The 24,161-nt window shown below is 43.7% G+C and overlaps 1 protein-coding gene and 1 long non-coding RNA gene across 2 annotated transcripts; both read left to right on the forward strand.

Moving 5' to 3' along the window:
* Positions 1–65: 65 nt before the first annotated feature.
* LOC110502945 (COP9 signalosome complex subunit 1) lies at positions 66–23,273 on the forward strand. Its single transcript, XM_036960730.1, has 14 exons — positions 66–220; positions 3,698–3,790; positions 3,982–4,163; positions 4,269–4,436; positions 4,915–5,050; positions 5,393–5,470; positions 5,585–5,645; positions 11,258–11,343; positions 11,694–11,788; positions 11,892–11,997; positions 12,237–12,317; positions 14,079–14,216; positions 15,612–15,746; positions 22,143–23,273. Exons 1-14 carry the CDS (start codon positions 188–190, stop codon positions 22,215–22,217), a joined length of 1,467 nt encoding a protein of 488 aa, XP_036816625.1. The 5' UTR covers positions 66–187; the 3' UTR covers positions 22,218–23,273.
* Positions 12,324–13,993, forward strand: LOC118943895. Its single transcript, XR_005039236.1, has 2 exons — positions 12,324–13,725; positions 13,763–13,993. It is a non-coding gene; the product is annotated as an uncharacterized LOC118943895 (long non-coding RNA).
* Positions 23,274–24,161: the final 888 nt, after the last annotated feature.

The following is a 24,161-nucleotide window of genomic DNA, read 5'->3' on the forward strand; positions in this document are numbered from 1 at the left end:
AGAAATGATTACACCCCAGGCTACAGCTAGGCTACCTATCAGTTTTCGACCATGTTTCATATTTTTTTCGTCTGCATCCCGACACATCTGGAGCGGAGCAGACGTCGTTACGTAACGATCCCTGCTGTGAACCCATGCGCCGGATGTGATAACCGCTGTTGATGCAGAACGACAGCAACGGGAAAAGATGCCGTTGCCTGTGCAAGTATTCAACTTTCAGGTAATTAATAATCGATTTTAATGCATTTTTACCCAGCAACGGTGTGGCGGGGATGCACGTGGAGAAGGCTGTGCCCGCGTTTACTTTGGAGCGAGGAAAATTCGATAAGCACGAGAGCCTCCTTGCAATGATCAATTGAGTAGCTAGTTAGGGCCGCTAGCCGTACTGGCAAGCTAGGCTAACTTTCGCAAGTTCATATAGCTAAATATACAGCGTTATATTTCCATTCATTGTTGATCCATACCAACTAAGTGTTAGAATTATCTACTCGTTTTTGAGAAAGGTGCCTATGCATTTCAGGAAGCTGTTCGCTGGTAATTTATGGCTTCAGTCCAGACACTTGACAGTCATGGGGTATTTAACTAGCTAGCTAAGTCAGCTAGTAGTTTAGCAAGCCCTTTTTTAAATTTTGCATTGTGTCTCCAATGTAAATATCCAGTAGGACATCTGGCCACTGTGGGAGTGTAACGTTAGTGTATGACTATTGATTACCTTGTTAACCTGGTTGCAGACTAGGGCTGACCCCTCGATTGTTTGGTCAATAGGCTGTTGGTCGACCGTGATGTCTTTTAGTCAACTCGACTTTTGGTCGAGCAGCAGCAAAAAAAAATATATATACATACATACAGTACCAGTCAAAAGTTTGGACACACCTACTCATTCCAGGGTTTTTCTTTATTTGTACTATTTTCTACATTGTAGAATAATAGTGAAGACATCACAACTATAAAATAACACATATGGAATCATGTAGTACCCAAAAAAGTTAAACAAATCCAAATATATTTTATATTTGAGATTCTTCAAAGTAGCCACCCTTTGCCTTTGACAGCTTTGCACACTCTTGGGATTCTCTCAACCAGCTTCACCTGGAATGCTTTTCCAGCAGTCTTGAAGGAGTTCCCACCTATGCAGAACACTTGTTGGCTGCTCTTCCTTCACTCTGCAGTGCAACTCATCCCAATTGGGTGATTGTGGAGGCCAGGTCATATGATACAGCAATCCATCACGCTCCTTGATCAGCCTGGAGGTGTGTTTTGAGTCAGTCTTGTTGAAAAACAAATTATAGTCCCACTAAGCGCAAACCAGATGGGATGGCGTATTGCTGCAAAATACTGTGGTAGCCATACTGGTTAAATATACCTTGAATTTTAAATCACAGACCGTGTCACCAGCAAAGCACCATCACACTTCCTCCTCCGTGCTTCACGGTGGGAATTACACATGCGGTGATCATCCGTTCACCTACTCTGTGTTAAAGACATGGCGGTTGGAACCAAAATTCTCAAATTTGGACTAATCAGACAAAAGGACAGATTTCCACCGGTCTAATGTCCATTGCTCGTGTTTCTTGCCCCAAACAAGTCTCTTCTTCTTATTGGTGTCCTTTAGTAGTGGTCTTTGCAGCAATTTGACCATGAAGGCCTGATTCATGCAGTCCTCTGAACAAACAGTTGATGTTGAGATGTCTGTTAAACTCTGTGAAGCATTTATTTGGGCTGCAATCTGAGGTGTAGTTAACTCTAATGAACTTATCTTCTGCAGCAGAGGTAACTCTGGGTCTTCCTTTCCTGTGGCGGTCCTCTTGCGAGCCAGTTTCTTCATAGTGCTTGATGGTTTTTGCAAAATTTTCCCCATGGACTGACCTTCATGTCTTAAAGTAATGATACAATGTCATTTTTATTTGCTTGTTTGAGCTGTTCTTGTCATAATATGGACTTGGTCTTTTACCAGATAGGGCTTTCTTCTGTATACCACCCCTACCCTGTCACAACACAACTGATTGGCTCAAACGCATTAAGAAGGAAAGAAATTCCACAAATTCACTTTTAACAAGGCACACCTGTTAACTGAAATGCATTCCAGGTGACTACCTCACAAAGCTGTTTGAGAGAATGCCAAGAGTGGGCAAAACTGTCATCAAGGCAAAGGGTGGCTACTTTGAAGAATCTCAAATATAATATATTTTGATTTAACACTATTTTTGGTTACTACATGATTCCATGTGGTATATCATAGTTCTGGTGACTTCATTATTCTACAGTGTAGAAAAATGTAAAAAATAAAGAAAAACCCTTGTCCAAACTTTTCACTGGTACTGTATATGTACAGAAATAAGACCGATCCTGCTTCTGTTGCCTGTTTGAGTGTTTGTTTAATAGCCTACTTCTTCTGTGAGCACCAAGCCTGACTCAAACAAGTTCCCAAATTTTGTGAATTCTTTGCTTTGCTGTAATAAAGGCTTTTCACTTTTCTCTGGTATTATTTATAATTGAGTTAGTGTTTACACTGTTCCAAATGGTCTGAAAAATAATGCAAGTAGTAACACGCCTTTTACTTGTCCTCTTATTGTCATTTATATTATTATCATCATTTCTAATAAGTAATATCATTAGTAGGCTTAATATAGCAGCCTTGTATAACCACCATCAAGCTGTAGGCCAAAGAGTACATCCTGTTTAGTCTTAATACCGTAACTTACTTAGGCCTGTATTTCAATACTTTATATAGGCTACTGTATCATGTATTCATTCATGTCATCACACAGCATATGAGTCATTCATGATTTGAAATGCAATCAAGCATTCTAGTTTTAAAACAAAGCAAGCCTTGAATAATTAGCTTAAACAATAAACTGTTCCATTTTGGAAATTGCATTCATGAATGAATGCGACTGTTTTTAGTCTTTGCTGTAATAAAGGCTTTACAAAAAAAATGTTACAACACACTCTCTGGTATGCTTATAATTTGTTTTGTTTACATTGTTCCAAACGGTCAGAAAAATTATATTGTAATCTAACCGCACCTGTTTGGAGCACCACATTGGAACACATATGTACGCAGTGCCTGCTCCTTACCTTGAATTTTTTGATCTCCAGTATTTTCCACAACTAGTGAAATTTATTCCACACATCTGACTTCCCCATTTACCTCATTAGCAACCAGTAAACATACCCCTGTTTCAAGTTTGTCTTGTCCTCTGCTTCCATTTTGCTGTTCCCAGTTTGTTATAACCAATTTATTGATGTGATTCTGATGGGCTTTAGGTCAGGCCCTATTGGTCACATCCATGCGATGCTTACATGTGTCACGTAATGAGAGCAAAAGTTGAAGGAATAGGGAATGTTTTTCCTAAACAAATGGGATTTCAGTAACAGAACTTTTCAGTCAAATGGCTGTAATTATGTTGCGGCTTCAGGAACACGGACAGCACGATAAACACTGGTGGTGACTGCAGCAGGGAGGAAAGAGTGACAACAGGTGCTAGTCACACAGTCACTCGCTGTCTTTTTTAAAAAAAACAGAGCAACAAGTCTGAGCCCAGATGGGCACAATCAAATCAATTGCTTATCGGACTCCCTCTAGGTCAACCAATATTTTGTTTAGCCGGGGACAGCCCTATTGCAGTCAGTATTCCCCTCGTTGATTGTTCCACACTGTTATATGACACTTCAGTGTATGTCCTCTCTTCTTCAGGGGGTTGTGGAGCCCATGCAGATAGATGCTGACCCACAAGAGGACCAGCACAATGCACCAGATGTCAACTATGTGGTGGAAAACCCCACACTGGTATGAATCTATCCAGGGTGTCCCCCTATTAATATTGTAAAAGCCCACTTGTTTCCTGTAGACTGGACTCCAATACCACACAAATTACACATTCTACTGAGATCAAATTAATCTATAGAATCGGTATGTGTAATATTGAGTGAAAAATCTCACTCACTGAGGTGTGTGTGTCTCTGTCTTTCTCTCTCTAGGACCTGGAGCAGTATGCGTCCAGCTACAGTGGTCTGATGCGCATTGAGAGGCTGCAGTTCATAGCAGAGCACTGTCCCCAGCTCCGGGCAGAAGCCTTGAAGATGGCCCTGTCCTTCATCCACAGGACCTTCAACGTTGACGTGTACGAGGAGATCCACCGCAAACTCACAGAGGCCACCAGGTACGTGTAGCTGTAGCTCGGGCCTAGCTTAGCCTGTTGTTGGAAAGTGTCTTCAGTTGTTTTCGTTGAGTGTTTGATTCATTTGAGGTGTGTGTGTGTGTTCAGAGAGGTCCAGGTGGCTACAGATGCCGTTGTGGAGGGCGGGGCAGTCGATCCCCCTCCTCTAGACACAGCGTGGGCCGAGTCGACCAGGAAAAAAGCCCTGCTCAAACTGGAGAAACTGGACACTGACCTGAAGAACTACAAAGGCAACTCCATCAAAGAGAGCATCAGGTGGATTGGAGAAGCTACGATTGTTAGCACCAAGTAGATAATAAACCCGATTTGAATAATCCTCACCTCCAAGAGGATCGGCCTGAGTAAGGTGCTGGATTGATTTCTAAATATTGATCACTTAGAAGTAATCACTGAGTAGTTGACAAGTAGTACTCGTTTTTAATGTAAGGTAATTTGCAATGAAAAGTTGTAAAGTTCATTTGTAGATCAGTCATTCTGCATAGTGTTTTGTTCAGGCCAAAGGGGGAGAAAGACATTTTCCGTTCCTGCCTATATTTGACATTTCAGTCATTTTGCATATGCTCTAATCCAGAGTGATTTACAGGAGCAATTAGAGTTAAGTGCTACGTTCGAGTGCACATCGACAGATTTTCCACCTAGTTGGTTACCGGCCCGACGCCCTTAATGGCTAGGCTACCTTCCACCCCTCTGGTATTGACCCGAACCCTCTCCATGCTATTTATTTTCACTTCAGGCGGGGTCATGATGATCTTGGGGACCACTACTTGGACTGCGGTGACCTCAGCAACGCCCTCAAGTGCTACTCCAGAGCCCGAGACTACTGCACTAGCGCCAAGCATGTAATAAACATGTGTCTTAATGTCATCAAGGTATGTCACCATTATAGTTAGTGGTCAATGTTCTGATGTATTATTTTTTGTCCAGAGAGCAGAAGGGATATTTTTTTTAAGGGCGCCAATAGAGACGGCAGCCGAGCTTCTAGCCCCAAGGCAAAGCATTTCGCTACACATTTCGCTGCAATAACATCTGCTAACCACTGTATGTGACCAATAAGATTTTATATTCCTCTCTCTTTCATTCTCTCTCCCTCACTCGCTTGAACTCTTGCTTTCTCTGTTATCTGATTAACTCCACTGACAAACACTAGAGGGCAGTCTTGAAATTTGTGTCCTGTAGGCTTTCTTACTGAAATGTGTGTTTTCATCTATCAGGTTAGCGTCTACCTCCAGAACTGGTCCCACGTCCTTAGTTATGTGAGCAAAGCTGAATCCACTCCAGAGATAGCAGAGGTAAGTTATTGGTTCCTCTGAGAGAGAAAGCTTAAGTCTTCTACTGTCTTCTAAAAGACAAACCCAGAAGTGTTCTTCTTTACTGAGGGAATATCTTTGTTCTTTTTGTTTCAGCAACGAGGGGAGAGAGATTGCCAGAGTCAGTCAGTCCTCACCAAATTAAAATGTGCTGCAGGTAATTCACTCTTTGTTGTGCTACAAAGAGATGTACAGAGCAAGGAGGGTTAGTGTATACTATTGATAAGCTATATTCAGTGGATAGGACAAACATCCATGCCTCCTGCCAAAGCTCTTAGGCCTACGTGTGCACACAGTGCCTTATGCTCATGGCACAGGATATGTGATTTATGACATCATGCTTCTGACACGATCCTATGTAGAAATATTGTTGTTAATTTAAAAGACGGATTGTTTTTGTTTAATTTGATTAATTAACTTATTAGAAAGATTTATGGTGAGGACATACATGGCTCAAATGCAATGCTATTTCTGAAGAATTGCAAATGTGATCGCCAAGATGGTTCCATGATGTTTATAAAACATGACATTTATAGCAGTATAATGGTGAGTGGATATTCCCCCGCTCTCTGTATATTGGCTCTTTATCCAGCTCCTGTGAAAAGTTTGGTTGTGCATAAAACCCGTCATAGTCTGCCTTTATGGTGTCTAAATACAGTTTCAGGCATTACCTTTTTAAAACAAGTTAAATATTTATTAGAATTTGATTATAATTGTACACTGTATTTGTTTAGGCCTTATCAATAGCCTAGTGAATTTAATCTTACTTATTGACTATGTTTACCATGTCCAGACTACAATTTACAACAGGCCTAGCCCTTATATCAGTGTGAATGCAATTAGAACAATTTGGACTGCAAACATGTTCAAAATATTTTGCAAATATGGGGCAGGCTATTTAATGGACTAACATTTGAATTGGAGTTGATAACAACGCAATACATAAGACTGTAAATGCACAACTTGAAGCAACCACATATTTAGCCATGGAGCACTTTCTGATTGGCCACTGAGGGGCCAAACCTCGACACACCTACAACAACTTGTTTATTCATCAAAAACCCAGCCCTTTCGCACCACCGCCAGCTTACCTGCCCAGAATTCCGGTTGCAAAAATAGCAAAAATATTTGGGTATCTGTACTTCACTATTTACATTTCTGACAACTTTTACTCTTACTTTACTACATTATTAAGTAAAATAATGTACTTTTTTACTCCATACATTTTCCCTGACACCCAAAAATACTCATTACATTTTTAATGCTTAGCAGGATAGAAAAGTGTCCAATTCACATACTTATCAAGAGAACATCCCTGCCCATCCCTACTGCCTCTGATCTGGTGGACTCACTAAATACAAATGTTTCATTTGTAAATTATGTCTGACTGTTGGAATGTGCCCCTGGCTATCTGTAAATGTAAAACAAAAACTAAAAATTGTGCCTACGGTTTTCTCAATATAAGGATTTTGAAATTATTCATACTTTACTTTAATAGTTAAGTATATTTTAGCAATTACATTTACTTTTGATACTTAAGTATATTTAAAACCAAATACTTTTATACTTTTACTCAATTAGTATTTTACTTGGTGACATTTACTTGAGTAATTTTCTATTCAGGTGTCTTTGCTTTTACTCAAGTATGACATTTGGGTACTTTTTCCACCACTGACCAAGTCCGATCCTAAGCTATTATGTCAACCTTAAAATACTATTCTTTAAAAGCCCAATGCAACCATTTGTATATCAAATCATTTCTAGATAACAATTAAATACCTTACTGTAATAGTTTTCCATTTAAAATTGACAAAAATCGCTTGTTTGCAAAAAAAAAAAGATTTCTCAGGCAATAATTTTGCCAGGACTGTCTGAGGTAGGGAAGGGAACTTAAACTGGGTGTTATTGGGAGAGAGCTCTTTATATATTTATTTTTTTGAACTCTATGTTTATTTGTATTTATTTTTTATTACATTTCAAATTACAATAATAGCAAATAGAAATAGGACATCACTACAAGTATATATTTTTCTTAAACATACAATAACATTCAAATAAAGCAAATAAATAAAAATCACTACGTGTTTCAAAAGTTAAAGTACCTCAAATAAAATAAATATAATCAAGTCAGGGATTACAGTGGTATACACCTAGGACAGAGTTGTAAGAATACGTAGATGTTTTGTTGTTATTGACTAATTATGGAGATTTTACTAAATATTTGATTTCAAGTAAAAATATATTGCATTTCGAGACAGATTTCAAATGTTTGTTTTTGTGTATGTAAAATTTACCAGAGAGAATGAAGAACATAATGACGAATTGAGTAGCTTTATTGTCATTTGAATAATAACACATTACAAATTCTATTTATTCATCAATTTACCGCCTGGTGGTGTCACCAGGCAAGCCGAAACTCCCGCCCATGCAAACAGGCTGATTAGAAGGTTCTCAGGAACCTTTCTCAGGAAATAACACTGATCTAATCTTTTCACACTTTTTAAAGTGTTAGTTTCATCAGCTGTTGCACAATTTTATACAAAACACAGGAAAAACTGGGCCTTTAACACAATATAATACTTATTTAATATGCCTTAATTTTAGGTCCTAGTTTTACCCTAATAAAGTGGCCTGAAACTAATGTCTTACAGGCCACAGCATGCCTGCAAGTCACATTATGCTGGTTTGCAAATTGATGTGTAATTCCTATTGAAATCCAGCCAGTGTGGGGATATCCAAACTTTGGCAAAAATCACCTACAACCTGCATTCACAATGACTGCCAGGGTTGGCTAAGACTAAGATTTGAGACTACCTAAACAGCATACTGGGAAATATGACAATGATGCGTGTGGTTTTGATTCAACTCTAGTATTAACAACAAAACTGGGGTTATTTTACACCAATGAGTGTTCATTTAACACACTGAAAAATCAACATGTAGGTAACAATGGCCAATTTGCTGTGTACAACAGTTGAAGTCGGAAATGTACATACACTTAGGTTGGAGTCATTAAAACTCGTTTTTCAACCACACCACAAATTTCTTGTGAACAAACTACAGTTTTTGCAAATCGGTTAGGACATCTACTTTGTGCATGACACAAGTAATTTTTCCAACAATTGTTTACAGACAGATTATTTCACTTATAATTCACTGTATTACAATTCCAGTGGGTCAGAAGTTTACATACACTAAGTTGACTGTGCCTTTAAACAGCTTGGAAAATTCCAGAAAAAGATGTCATGGCTTTAGAAGCTTCTGACAAGATAATTGACATAATTTGAGTCAATTGGAGGTGTACCTGTGGATGTATTTCAAGGCCTACCTTCAAACTCAGTGCCTCTTTGCTTGACATCATGGGAAAATCAAAAGAAATCAGCCAAGACCTCAGAAAAAATATTGTAGACCTCCACAAGTCTGGTTCATCCTTGGGAGCAATTTCCAAAAGCCTGAAGGTACCACGCTCATCTGTACAAACAATAGTACGCAAGTATAAACACCATGGGACCACTCAGCCGTCATACCGCTCAGGAAGGAGATGCATTCTGTCTCTTAGCAATGAACATACTTTGGTGCAAAAAGTGCAAATCAATCCCAGAACAACAGCAAAGGACCTTGTGAAGATGCTGGAGGAAACGGGTACAAAAGTATCTATATCCACAGTAAAACGGGTCCTATATCGACATAACTGAACGGCCGCTACACAAGCAAGAAGACTGCTCCAAAACCGCCATAAAATAGCCAGACTACTGCTTGCTACTGCACATGGGGACAAAGATCCTCTGGTCTGATGAAACAAAAATAGAACTGTTTGGCCATAATGATCATTGTTATGTTTGGAGGAAAAAGGGGGAGGCATGCAAGCCAAAGAACACCATCCCAACTGTGAAGCACGGAGGTGGCAGCATCATGTTGTGGGGGTGCTTTGCTGCAGGAGGGACTGATGCACTTCACAAAATAGATGGCATCATGAGGTAGGAAAATGATGTTGTTTCAATATATCTACATCTTAAGACATCAATCAGGAAGTTAAAGCTTGGTCACAAATGGGTCTTCCAAATGGACAATGACTCCAAGCATACTTCCAAAGTTGTGGCAAAACGGCTTAATCTTGGCGCACGTTAGTGGGATCATTTTCGTCAACATCCGCTGAATTGCAGAGAGCCAAATTCAAATTAAATTACTAAAAAAATTTAATTTTCATGAAATCACAAGTGCAATATAGCAAAACACAGTTTAGCTTGTTGTTAATCCACCTGGCGTGTCAGATTTCAAAAAGCCTTTCGGCGAAAGCTATCCAAGCTTAGGACATCTCTCTCAGCAGACAAAGCATTACAAACATCTAGCAGCAAAGTAGATTGGTCACGAAAGTCAGAAAAGCAATAAAATGAATCTCTTGCCTTTGATGATCTTCGGATGTTTGTACTCACAAGACTCCCAGTTACACAATAAATGTTATTTTTGTTCCATAAAGATTATTTTTAAATCCAAAAACCTTCTTTTGGTTGGCGCGTTATGTTCAGAAATCAACAGGCTCGAGCGGTCACGATGGGGCAGATGAAAATTCCAAATAGTATCCCTAACGTTCGTAGAAACATGTCAAACGTTTTTTATAATCAATCCTCAGGTTGTTTTTACAATAAATAATCGTTCATATTTCAACCGGACCATAGCTTTTTCAATAGGAGTGAGAGAGAAAATGTTTGCTCCAAGCTGGTCACGCATGCAAAACTCTGCTGGCACCCAGCCATCCAATGACGTGTGATCTTTCTCGCTCATTTTTCTGAATAAAAGCCTGAAACTATGTCTAAAGACTGTTCACACCATGTGGAAGCCATAGGAAAAGGAATCTGGTTGATATCCCTTTAATTGGAGGGAAGGCATGCAATGGAACAGAGAGGTTTCATCATGGTTGGATTTTCCTCAGGTTTTCGCCTGCAATATCAGTTCTGTTATACTCACAGACAATATTTTGACAGTGTTTTCTATCCTAATCTGACAATTATATGCATATTCTAGATTCTGGGCCTGAAAAATAGGCAGTTTCATTTGGTTTAAGGACAACAAAGTCAAGGTATTGGAGTGGCCATCACAAAGGCCTGACCTCAATCCTATAGAAAATATGTGGGCAGAACTGAAAAAGCATGTGTGAGCAAGGAGGCCTACAAACTGACTCAGTTACACCAGCTCTGTCAGGAGGAATGGGCCATAATTCACCCAACTTATTTTGGGAAGCTTGTGGAAGGCTACCCGAAACGTTTGACCCAAGTTAAACTATTTAAAGGCAATGCTACCAAATACTAATTGAGTGTATGTAAACTTCTGACCCACTGGGAATGTGATGAGACATAAAAGCTGAAATAATTATTATTCCTACATTTCACATTCTTAAAATAAAGTGGTGATCCTAACTGACCTAAGACAGGGAATTTTTAATAGGATTAAATGTCAGGAATTGTGAAAAACAGAGTTTTTAAATGTATTTGGCTAAGGTGTATGTTAACTTCCAACTTCAACTGTAAGTGTTTTCACCCGTTCTCTAGAAGGTATAAAAACACTAACAGATGCCAACCTTCAACAAACACGCTAACAACAGATGCCAACCTTTAAAGGGTGCAGACGCTCATGCTAATACTTTGTTTAAATGAAAATTGATTAGTTTTAAACCGACTAATCCATTGTGCTTTTACCGGGTTTTCTCCCCAGTTTAATTTGACCTCTCGTTGTTGTTCCTCCTCCCCGTCTGTCTGTGGTTCTGTCCCCCAGGCCTAGCAGAGCTGGCCTCCAGAAAGTACAAACAAGCAGCCAAGTGCTTCCTGCTGGCCTCCTTCGACCACTGTGACTTCGCTGAGGTTAGTCTGCCTGTCTGTGACTTCACTGAGGCCTGTCGGCTTGCCTGTCTGTCGGCTTGCCTGTCTGCCTGTCTTTCTGTCTGTGTAGTATCTTAAAGGTGAAGTCTGTGACTTCCCTGAGTTGCCTTTTTAAAAGTGAACTCTGTACTTTCGCAGTCCCCTGTTACCAGAGAAAGTAAGAACATATTTTAAAAAACAAAATGTTGCTGTTGATGAATGGAGAGTTCTCCATAATGTGTTATTGTTTATCAACAATTGCTACTAGACAAATGCTAATTATTGTTTCTGTTGATGTTCCAATGTCCTGTACTTTATGGCGCTATTGATTGCGTGTGTGCGTGCGTCTCCAGCTCCTGTCCCCCAGTAATGTAGCTGTGTATGGAGGGATGTGTGCCCTCGCCACCTTTGACAGACAGGAGCTGCAGAAAAACGTCATCTCAAGCAGGTGTGTACGCCTGTGTTCTGCTGTATAAACTGTGTGTGTTCATGTATCGTAATTGATATGTCCAACAGTCCACCGTCATTGATTCATGTCTTTGTCGTCCCAGCTCCTTTAAATTATTCCTAGAGTTGGAACCTCAGGTCCGTGACATCATCTTTAAGTTCTACGAGTCAAAGTACGCTTCCTGTCTCAAAATGCTGGACGAGATCAAGGTGAGATTGATGTTTTAAAGATGTAAGATCAGTAATCAATACTAATGATGCATTGGTGTGAATACCACAAAACTGGTAGAGTAGAAGTTGGAAACGGGAATGAAACAAAGTAACTAAAGCAAGTAACATGATTTGATACGTTGAAAACAATGATGCGTTTTCATTATGTTGATGATGATGTTGATAACACGTGTTTGAAAGCTGTCCTAAATTCAGACTGCCACCCTCTTTTCTCTCAGGATAACCTGCTGTTAGACATGTACCTGGCCCCCCACGTACAGACGCTCTACACACTGATCAGGAACAGAGCTCTCATACAGGTGAGACAGATGGGACAGAAAAAAAAAATCTCCAGTACTCCATATAATACTGAACATCACCATTGGGTATTCTGTTGTCTTCCTTGAACACTCACAACTACGTTTGAGTTCTAATAATCAATTTGTCAATCAAGGGTTCCCCCATCGACTTAAATAATAGGCAATCATGCGTCTGGAGGGAAAGAATCAGATACAAAACTTCTCTCTCTGTCATACTTATAGCTCAGGCAGCGATCAAAACTACATTTAGCTGAGGATTCTGAATACCTCTGACCCCTAGCGGCAAACATCTACAGGGGATAAGTCCCAAACGGCACCCTATTCCCTATATGGTGCACTACTTTTGACCATAGCTCTAGGGTGTCAATTGGCTGCCACTTTGGACAACCAGGGTTAACTGGACCAGCAGGTAGTGGATGGACTTCCAGGGTTAACTGGACCAGCAGGTAGTGGATAGACAACCAGGGTTAACTGGACCAGCAGGTAGTGGATGGACAACCAGGGTTAACTGGACCAGCTGGTAGTGGATGGACTTCCAGGGTTAACTGGACCAGCAGGTAGTGGATGGATAACCAGGGTTAACTGGACCAGCAGGTAGTGGATGGACAACCAGGGTTAACTGGACCAGCAGGTAGTGGATGGACAACCAGGGTTAACTGGACCAGCTGGTAGTGGATGGACTTCCAGGGTTAACTGGACCAGCAGGTAGTGGATGGATAACCAGGGTTAACTGGACCAGCAGGTAGTGGATGGACAACCAGGGTTAACTGGACCAGCAGGTAGTGGATGGACAACCAGGGTTAACTGGACCAGCTGGTAGTGGATGGACAACCAGGGTTAACTGGACCAGCAGGTAGTGGATGGATAACCAGGGTTAACTGGACCAGCAGGTAGTGGATGGACAACCAGGGTTAACTGGACCAGCAGGTAGTGGATGGATAACCAGGGTTAACTGGACCAGCTGGTAGTGGATGGATAACCAGGGTTAACTGGACCAGCAGGTAGTGGATGGATAACCAGGGTTAACTGGACCAGCAGGTAGTGGATGGACAACCAGGGTTAACTGGACCAGCAGGTAGTGGATGGATAACCAGGGTTAACTGGACCAGCAGGTAGTGGATGGACAACCAGGGTTAACTGGACCAGCAGGTAGTGGATGGACAACCAGGGTTAACTGGACCAGCAGGTAGTGGATGGACTTCCAGGGTTAACTGGACCAGCAGGTAGTGGATGGACAACCAGGGTTAACTGGACCAGCAGGTAGTGGATGGACTTCCAGGGTTAACTGGACCAGCAGGTAGTGGATGGACAACCAGGGTTAACTGGACCAGCAGGTAGTGGATGGACTTCCAGGGTTAACTGGATCAGCAGGTAGTGGATGGACAACCAGGGTTAACTGGACCAGCAGGTAGTGGATGGACAACCAGGGTTAACTGGACCAGCAGGTAGTGGACTAAATTAGTTCTACTTAACATCTTGGTGTGCCTTTTCTGTTTTACCACAGTGGGATGATTGTGTGAGTTACGCTGGTGTAATGTTATAAATATGTAGTCAAAAAAATGAACATGAAACATTCAGCAGTTCCTGTCCCCTTGCTCCCATGGCCAGTATTATTGGGTGTGTTTGCAGGAAGGTCTGCTCTAATCTATACTGTTGTTTTGTTTAGGTGTAGTGGGTATAGTGGTGTGGGTGAGGGGCATGTGTGTGCGTGCCGACAGTATCTCTGTACTTTTCATGCGTGTGTGTGTGTGTGTGTGACAGTACTTCAGCCCGTACGTGTCTGCAGACATGACTAAGATGTCCCAGTCCTTCAACACCACAGTGTTATCTCTGGAGGATGAACTGACCCAGCTCATACTGGAGGGACTGATCAACGCACGTATAGACTCTCACAGCAAGGTAACACACACAGCAAGGTAACACACACACACGTATAGACTCTCACAGCAAGGTAACACACACACACATGTATATAGACTCTCACAGCAAGGTAACACACACATGTATAGACTCTCACAGCAAGGTAACACACACACACACGTATAGACTCTCACAGCAAGAACACACACAAGTATATACTCTCATAGCAAGGTAACACATACGTATAGACTCTCACAGCAAGGTAATACACACACACGTATAGACTCTCACAGCAAGGTAACACACACACACACGTATAGACTCTCACAGCAAGGTAACACACACACGTATAGACTCTCACAGCAAGGACACACACACACACACACACATATAGACTCTCACAGCAAGGTAACACACACACACGTATAGACTCTCACAGCAGGGTAACACACACACATATAGACTCACACATCAAGGTAACACACACATGTATAGACTCTCACAGCAAGGTAACACACACACGAATAGACTCTCACAGCAAGGTAACACACACACACACACACACAAGTATATACTCTCACAGCAGGGTAACACACACACACGTATAGACTCTCACAGCAAGGTAACACACATGTATAGACTCTCACAGCAAGGTAACACACACACACACACGTATAGACTCTCACAGCAAGGTAACACACACACACACACAAGTATATACTCTCACAGCAAGGTAACACACACACACATGTATAGACTCTCACAGCAAGGTAACACACACACGTATAGACTCTCACAGCAAGGTAACACACACACACACACACACAAGTATATACTCTCATAGCAAGGTAACACTCACAGCAAGGTAACGCACACACACACACACACACACACACATATATAGACTCACAGCAGGTAACACACACACACGTATAGACTCTCACAGCAGGGTAACACACACACACGTATAGACTCTCACATCAAGGTAACACACACATGTATAGACTCTCACAGCAAGGTAATACACACACACGTATAGACTCTCACAGCAAGGACACACACACACACACACACACACACACACAAGTATATACTCTCATAGCAAGGTAACACATACGTATAGACTCTCACAGCAAGGTAACACACACACACGTATAGACTCACAGCAAGGTAACCCACACTCAAGAGTCAAGACACATATCCACCCCCATCTCTCTCACACACACATGCACACAAAATGAGCTCAGATCACTCTTTCATTGTCTTGTAATGCAAGACTTGTAATGCAACATGGTATATTGATTTGACAGTGATCCAAATGGTTTGTCACATCACTCTTATCCCCAGCATGTCTCTCTCCTCCCTTCTCTCTTTGAGATGCCAAGCACGTTTCTCTACAGACAGACAATAAAGTACTCTCTTTCCTCATCTTAGATCCTGTATGCGCGGGATGTCGATCAGCGGAGCCACACGTTTGAGAAGTCGATCCACATGGGCAAAGAGTTCCAGAGGCGAGCCAAAGCCATGATCCTACGAGCTGCTGTGCTGCGCAACCAGATACACGTCAAGGTACCGCTGTGCATGGGATCTCCCAGGGGTTTTATGGCAGCCTTCTCTTTGCTCTTCTCCCTCTGGGATATGGACATCCCTCACAACAGCCTCAAACAGCCTCCCTTTCAGTGTACTATCTATCTTCTTTCTGTCTCTTTCCCATCTCTGCTTGTCTTCCTTTCATTTTCTCTCTCGTTGCCCTCTGGTCCACCCCGTCTTCTCTCCAGGCTGTCCTCCCCCTCTCCTCTCAGCCACCCACCACAGCTCATTTCCACACATCAGGGGTTTTGAAATAAAATACCTTAGATTCAGTGGAGTCTCTATCCCTCTCCCCCCAGTCGCTCCAAAAATTTGCACAAGTTATAGTCAGTCACCTTCCATCGAGGCTGCTAGCTAAATATGCTAACGAGCGTTTTGTAAACGGATCTGAAATCCTTATTGTAATTTCTGCTCGGCATCAGACTAATTTTGTGCTTCTGTTGCACTTCTCCACTCTGAGAATTCACAAACGGACATTCTATCAGCTGCCACCTGATGTACAGGATGAACAAGGGTTTAGTGCCATTTTCACTGCATAGGAACCATTTACCGGTGCTGCCTGTATAAAGCTTTGTTATTATTATTCTTATGGTACTTTTAATGATCACTTTTTATTTTAGTCTACTTGGTAAATGTTATCTTAACTCCTCTTGAACTGCGCTGTTGGTTAAGGGCTTGGAGGTAAGCATTTCACTGTAAAATCTACACTTGTTGTATTCGGCGCATGTGACAAATACATTTTGATTTGGATTGCCTCAGATATATACTGTATTAAATCAATGGCAAAAATGTAGGCTATTTTGGGGCATAATCAATATTTATCTACTTAAATTGTAAATTATTAGGTGTATCACTTTGTGTCATCCTCAATTATGTAAATGCATTAAATCCACTTGGCTGTATTGTTTTTAAATTGGCAAATACGTTTAATCAAATTAAAATCACAACAAATGTAAGGTGTTTATAGAAACAACAAAAACAGCTCTGAATGGAGGCTATACGCCAGAGATGCAAAAGCAGCCTGCCGAGGGCTTAGCAGTCCACTGAATGGGGGCTATACGCCAGAGATGCAAAAGCAGCCTGCCGAGGGCTTAGCAGTCCACTGAATGGGGGCTACCCAGAGATGCAAAAGCAGCCTGCCGAGGGCATAGCAGTCCACTGAATGGGGGCTGCCCAGAGATGCAAAAGCAGCCTGCCGAGGGCATAGCAGTCCACTGAATGGGGGCTACCCAGAGATGCAAAAGCAGCCTGCCGAGGGCTTAGCAGTCCACTGAATGGAGGCTACCCAGAGATGCAAAAGCAGCCTGCCGAGGGCATAGCAGTCCACTGAATGGGGGCTACCCAGAGATGCAAAAGCAGCCTGCCGAGGGCATAGCAGTCCACTGAATGGGGGCTACCCAGAGATGCAAAAGCAGCCTGCCAAGGGCTAAGCAGTCCACTGAATGGAGGCTATACGCCAGCGATGCAAAAGCAGCCTGCCGGGGGCATAGCAGTCCACTGAATGGGGGCTACCAAGAGATGCAAAAGCAGCCTGCCGAGGGCTTAGCAGTCCACTGAATGGAGGCTATACGCCAGAGATGCAAAAGCAGCCTGCCGAGGGCATAGCAGTCCACTGAATGGGGGCTGCCCAGAGATGCAAAAGCAGCCTGCCGAGGGCATAGCAGTCCACTGAATGGGGGCTACCCAGAGATGCAAAAGCAGCCTGCCGGGGGCATAGCAGTCCACTGAATGGAGGCTATACACCAGAGATGCAAAAGCAGCCTGCCGAGGGCTTAGCAGTCCACTGAATGGGGGCTACCTAGAGATGCAAAAGCAGCCTGCCGAGGGCATAGCAGTCCACTGAATGGGGGCTGCCCAGAGATGCAAAAGCAGCCTGCCGAGGGCATAGCAGTCCACTGAATGGGGGCTACCCAGAGATGCAAAAGCAGCCTGCCAAGGGCATAGCAGTCCACTGAATGGAGGCTATACGCCAGCGATGCAAAAGCAGCCTGCCGGGGGCATAGCAGTCCACTGAATGGGGGCTACCAAGAGATGCAAAAGCAGCCTGCCGAGGGCTTAGCAGTCCACTGAATGGAGGCTATACGCCAGAGATGCAAAAGCAGCCTGCCGAGGGCATAGCAGTCCACTGAATGGGGGCTACCCAGAGATGCAAAAGCAGCCTGCCGAGGGCATAGCAGTCCACTGAATGGGGGCTACCCAGAGATGCAAAAGCAGCCTGCCGGGGGCATAGCAGTCCACTGAATGGAGGCTATACACCAGAGATGCAAAAGCAGCCTGCCGAGGGCTTAGCAGTCCACTGAATGGGGGCTACCCAGAGATGCAAAAGCAGCCTGCCGAGGGCATAGCAGTCCACTGAATGGGGGCTACCCAGAGATGCAAAAGCAGCCTGCCGGGGGCATAGCAGTCCACTGAATGGAGGCTATACACCAGAGATGCAAAAGCAGCCTGCCGAGGGCTTAGCAGTCCACTGAATGGGGGCTACCTAGAGATGCAAAAGCAGCCTGCCGAGGGCATAGCAGTCCACTGAATGGGGGCTGCCCAGAGATGCAAAAGCAGCCTGCCGAGGGCATAGCAGTCCACTGAATGGGGGCTACCCAGAGATGCAAAAGCAGCCTGCCAAGGGCATAGCAGTCCACTGAATGGAGGCTATACGCCAGCGATGCAAAAGCAGCCTGCCGGGGGCATAGCAGTCCACTGAATGGGGGCTACCAAGAGATGCAAAAGCAGCCTGCCGAGGGCTTAGCAGTCCACTGAATGGAGGCTATACGCCAGAGATGCAAAAGCAGCCTGCCGAGGGCATAGCAGTCCACTGAATGGGGGCTACCCAGAGATGCAAAAGCAGCCTGCCGAGGGCATAGCAGTCCACTGAATGGAGGCTATACACCAGAGATGCAAAAGCAGCCTGCCGAGGGCTTAGCAGTCCACTGAATGGGGGCTACCTAGAGATGCAAAAGCAGCCTGCCGAGGGCATAGCAGTCCACTGAATGGGGGCTGCCCAGAGATGCAAAAGCAGCCTGCCGAGGGCATAGCAGTCCACTGAATGGGGGCTACCCAGAGATGCAAAAGCAGCCTGCCAAGGGCATAGCAGTCCACTGAATGGAGGCTATACGCCAGCGATGCAAAAGCAGCCTGCCGGGGGCATAGCAGTCCACTGAATGGGGGCTACCAAGAGATGCAAAAGCAGCCTGCCGAGGGCTTAGCAGTCCACTGAATGGAGGCTATACGCCAGAGATGCAAAAGCAGCCTGCCGAGGGCATAGCAGTCCACTGAATGGGGGCTACCCAGAGATGCAAAAGCAGCCTGCCGAGGGCATAGCAGTCCACTGAATGGGGGCTACCCAGAGATGCAAAAGCAGCCTGCCGGGGGCATAGCAGTCCACTGAATGGAGGCTATACACCAGAGATGCAAAAGCAGCCTGCCGAGGGCTTAGCAGTCCACTGAATGGGGGCTACCCAGAGATGCAAAAGCAGCCTGCCGAGGGCATAGCAGTCCACTGAATGGGGGCTGCCCAGAGATGCAAAAGCAGCCTGCCGAGGGCATAGCAGTCCACTGAATGGGGGCTACCCAGAGATGCAAAAGCAGCCTGCCGGGGGCATAGCAGTCCACTGAATGGAGGCTATACACCAGAGATGCAAAAGCAGCCTGCCGAGGGCTTAGCAGTCCACTGAATGGGGGCTACCTAGAGATGCAAAAGCAGCCTGCCGAGGGCATAGCAGTCCACTGAATGGGGGCTGCCCAGAGATGCAAAAGCAGCCTGCCGAGGGCATAGCAGTCCACTGAATGGGGGCTACCCAGAGATGCAAAAGCAGCCTGCCAAGGGCATAGCAGTCCACTGAATGGAGGCTATACGCCAGCGATGCAAAAGCAGCCTGCCGAGGGCTTAGCAGTCCACTGAATGGGGGCTACCCAGAGATGCAAAAGCAGCCAGCCGAGGGCATAGCAGTCCACTGAATGGAGGCTAAACGCCAGATGCAAAAGCAACCTGCCGAGGGCATAGCAGTCCACTGAATGGGGGCTACCCAGAGATGCAAAAGCAGCCTGCCGAGGGCTTAGCAGTCCACTGAATGGGGGCTAAACGCCAGAGATGCAAAAGCAGCCTGCCGAGGGCTTAGCAGTCCACTGAATGGGGGCTACCCAGAGATGCAAAAGCAGCCTGCCGAGGGCTTAGCAGTCCACTGAATGGAGGCTACCCAGAGATGCAAAAGCAGCCTGCCGAGGGCTTAGCAGTCCACTGAATGGGGGCTACCCAGAGATGCAAAAGCAGCCTGCCGAGGGCTTAGCAGTCCACTGAATGGGGGCTACCCAGAGATGCAAAAGCAGCCTGCCGAGGGCATAGCAGTCCACTGAATGGGGGCTACCCAGAGATGCAAAAGCAGCCTGCCGAGGGCATAGCAGTCCACTGAATGGGGGCTACCCAGAGATGCAAAAGCAGCCTGCCGAGGGCATAGCAGTCCACTGAATGGGGGCTACCCAGAGATGCAAAAGCAGCCTGGTGAGGGCATAGCAGTCCACTGAATGGGGGCTACCCAGAGATGCAAAAGCAGCCTGGCGAGGGCATAGCAGTCCACTGAATGGGGGCTACCCAGAGATGCAAAAGCAGCCTGCCGAGGGCATAGCAGTCCACTGAATGGAGGCTACCCAGAGATGCAAAAGCAGCCTGCCGAGGGCATAGCAGTCCACTGAATGGAGGCTACCCAGAGATGCAAAAGCAGCCTGGCGAGGGCATAGCAGTCCACTGAATGGGGGCTACCCAGAGATGCAAAAGCAGCCTGCCGAGGGCATAGCAGTCCACTGAATGGAGGCTACCCAGAGATGCAAAAGCAGCCTGCCGAGGGCTTAGCAGTCCACTGAATGGGGGCTACCCAGAGATGCAAAAGCAGCCTGCCGAGGGCATAGCAGTCCACTGAATGGAGGCTACCCAGAGATGCAAATCACGTCTTGAACGGCAAACTGCACTCACCTGCTGGCGGTAGGGATTAATAGCCTTGGGCATAGCTACAGCGGAAAATAGCAAGCGCGGGTTAACTTTTTTTTTTTTACATATATATCTGGGTAGCTACATTGAACAAAAATAAAAGTGCCACATGTAAAGTGTTGGTCCCATGTTTTATGACCTGAAATAAAAGATCCCAGACATTTTCCAGATGTACATAAACATTATTTTTCTATACTTTTGTGCAGAAATGTGTTTGCATCCCTGTTTGTGAGCATTTCTCCTTGCCAAGATAATCCAACCACCTGACATTTGTGGCATATCAAGTAGCCGATTAAACAGCATGATCATTACAGAGGTGCACCTTGTGCTGGGAACAATAAAAGGCCAGTCTATAATGTGCATTTTTGTCACACAATGTCACACAAACAGATGTCTCAAGTTTTGCTGAGGAGTATATCTGTCTGTAATAAAGCCCTTTTGTGGGGAAAGACTAATTCTGATTAACTGGGCCTGGCTCCCCAGTGGGTGGGCCTGGCTGCCAAGTGGGTGGGTCTATGCCGACCCATGGCTGCACCCCTGCCGAGTCATGTGAAATCAATAGATTAGGGCCTATTTACTTTTATTTCAATTGACTGATTTCCTTATGAACTGTAACTCAGTAAAATCTTAGAAATTGTTGCATGTTGCGTTTTATTTTTGTTCAGTATATTTTCTGCCAAATGTGTTGCACTAATGTATTTTCTGTGAAGGAAAACGCCCCTCATAACTGTATTATGAAAAAAAACCCACTGACTTTCAATATAAAACGCGACCCCTGTCAATACACAGCTGGACTCATCTGCTCCTGCGTTCTCCCGTTGTGCTATTTACAAACACGTGACTGGCTCAACTGTTCTGGGGAACTATGGAAAGCTTCATAATGTGACAGGTGAAATGAAGAACACAATCTGCTTTATCTCCTAATGTTTTGCCCAAGTTGACTGCAGGTATTTTCTTAAAAAGTAGCTATTAATATGATTATTTTTTGGGAAAACATCAAAGAAATAGTTTCAGCGGTTTTGACGGTATTGAAAAACCATCCCGTGGCTATTTCCAAATACCCAAGCCTAATAACCATGGTAGCCAAAATAATGGCCTGCCCAGCATTTTTATACATGACCCTTAGCATGATGAGATGTTTATTACTTAACTCAGGAACAACACCTGTGTGGAAGCACCTGCTTTCAATATGCTTTGTATCCCTCATTTCCTCAAGTGTTTCTATTATTTTGGCAGTTAACTGTATGTGTTCTTACGTCTGAAAACTGGTAAACACATCAGCATGCAGGATGAGAATTAAGATATCTTTTTCCCTACTTAGCTTATAGAGAACGTCCACCAGAACGTCCACCACTCAACCTTGTTTTTCCCTCCTTCTCTCCCTCTCGATCTCCCTCCAGTCTCCTCCCAGAGAGGGAAGCCAAGGCGAACTTAACTCTGCCAACAGCCAATCACGAATGAGCACCAACATGTGAACATTCCCCTGAGACCTCTGTCTTACAGGAAGTTACCATGTCAGTGGGTTCCGCCAGGGGGAACTAGCACCCCTCCACCCCATCCCTCCATCTCTGAGGCTCCTCCTCCGACTCAGTGCTGCATCTGCCTGCTGAAAGAAACATACAAACTGAAACGTCAACTTTCATAGCTTGCAACTCAAATGGCACCTTTATTCAATATATAGTGCACCATGTTTGGCCCATAGAGCTCTGGTCAACCGTAGTGCACTATATAGCGAATAAGGGTGCCATTTTGGATGCAGCCTAGGACTTTGTTCATGTGAGAAGTGATCGTCTGTGTAGACTGAAGACTTGATGAGCAATCTGTGTGTTAATGTTATAGCGGGAAGGCTGCGTGTGTCTGTGTGTGTGGCGCTCTCTTCTTAGTAGTGTCCTCTTTTTGTCCTTTGTATGAGATGCACCTTTCTTCCCTCGCTTTCATTTTTCTTTCTGATGATGACAGACTTTGAATTCACCCACTGAAGATTAAACAGAACACACACATACCTAAGAACCAATGTCCACAAGATCTGATTTTAAAATAAATATGTATGATAATCAGAAGCTTGGTCAGGACATTTTGTCTTCTCTCAATATGTGTTTTTTACAAGTTGCACAATAAGCCGATTTCTCACACACACACACACAGACCCCTCCTTAACATTGTTTATTTATGACTACTAAATCACAGAATGCTGATACTAATAAAACATTATTTTTGAGGAAGATTGCAATGACTTTCAATGTTATGATTTGATTAGTTTTATTCGGATCCCCATAGTGACGCCTAGTATTACTAGGGTCCGACATATAAAGAAAAAGACATTACAGTCAAAAGGCTTTACAATTTGCATACATTTAAAAAGCATGAACATGTAGTGAGTGTGCATCTATCAGTTGCCGGTGCTTAATTTGAGCCGGATCCCGCACTGTTTTGTTCTGGGACATATTTGGCTGGATCTGGTACCTCTTGGTTTGAAAAATAATTTAGACTTTCTGCAATGTAAAAATTCTAATAAAAGTGATCAAAGTTAATTTCGAGTAGCCTCTTTGTTAATTCGTTTTAAAAAATGCATATAAAAAAGTAGATTTTTCAGCCCGGGACTGCTATTTTAAGGCAGCGTTTCAAACTCAAAGTAGACAGCCATCGGCACTAAACCCTCAGCCCTTGAATGATGTTTTACATGGTCATATCTGAATGTATCTCAAATGTCCCTTACCCAAGCAAAGGAGAACGACGATCACAGAGGAAACGTCCTTGGTGGAAATCTTTGAAGTTGAGCTTAAAAAACAACCAACCTAAAGCTATTAATGTACCTTGTAAGTTAATGTAGCTAGCTAGCAATCCTGTCAGGTAGCTAGCTACAGTTACCCATAGCTGGCTAGCTAGTTTTATAGTTTAGTCATTTATTCCAATACATTTCAGAATTCCAAAAAACATGTTTATGACCTAACCATGTTTTATAAGCTCCTCACTATGAGACTAAGCCAATTTGCCAAAGCTAAAATGAATGTCCATATATATATTTTTACTCAAGATAGTTTCATACTTTTTTATAACATGCCAAAAATGGAGCTAAATCGAGGGCCGAGGTATGGCGCCAAATACCTGCCAAAAGGTTGAACTTACAGTGGGGAGAACAAGTATTTGATACACTGCTGATTTTGCAGGTTTTCCTACTTACAAAGCATGTAGAGGTCTGTAATTGTTTTTATCATAGGTACACTTCAACTGTGAGAGACGGAATCTAAAACAAAAATCCAGAAAATAACATTATGATTTTTAAGTAATTAATTTGCATTTTATTGCATGACATCAGTATTTGATCACCTACCAACAATTAAGAATTCTGGCTCTCACAGACCTGTTAGTTTTTCTTTTTCTCCACTCATTACCTGTATTAACTGCACCTGTTTGAACTC

This window comes from Oncorhynchus mykiss, chromosome 23 (assembly GCF_013265735.2).
Source record: "Oncorhynchus mykiss isolate Arlee chromosome 23, USDA_OmykA_1.1, whole genome shotgun sequence".
Taxonomy (NCBI): Eukaryota; Metazoa; Chordata; class Actinopteri; order Salmoniformes; family Salmonidae; genus Oncorhynchus; species Oncorhynchus mykiss.

Excerpts from the sequence above, each read along its gene's own strand:
- LOC110502945 (XM_036960730.1), top strand. The coding sequence starts at position 188 with ATGCCGTTGCCTGTGCAAGTATTCAACTTTCAG. Across the intron at positions 4,437-4,914 it reads TCCATCAAAGAGAGCATCAG|GCGGGGTCATGATGATCTTG; the intron begins GTGGATTGGAGA and ends TTTTCACTTCAG. Across the intron at positions 12,318-14,078 it reads GGAACAGAGCTCTCATACAG|TACTTCAGCCCGTACGTGTC; the intron begins GTGAGACAGATG and ends TGTGTGTGACAG.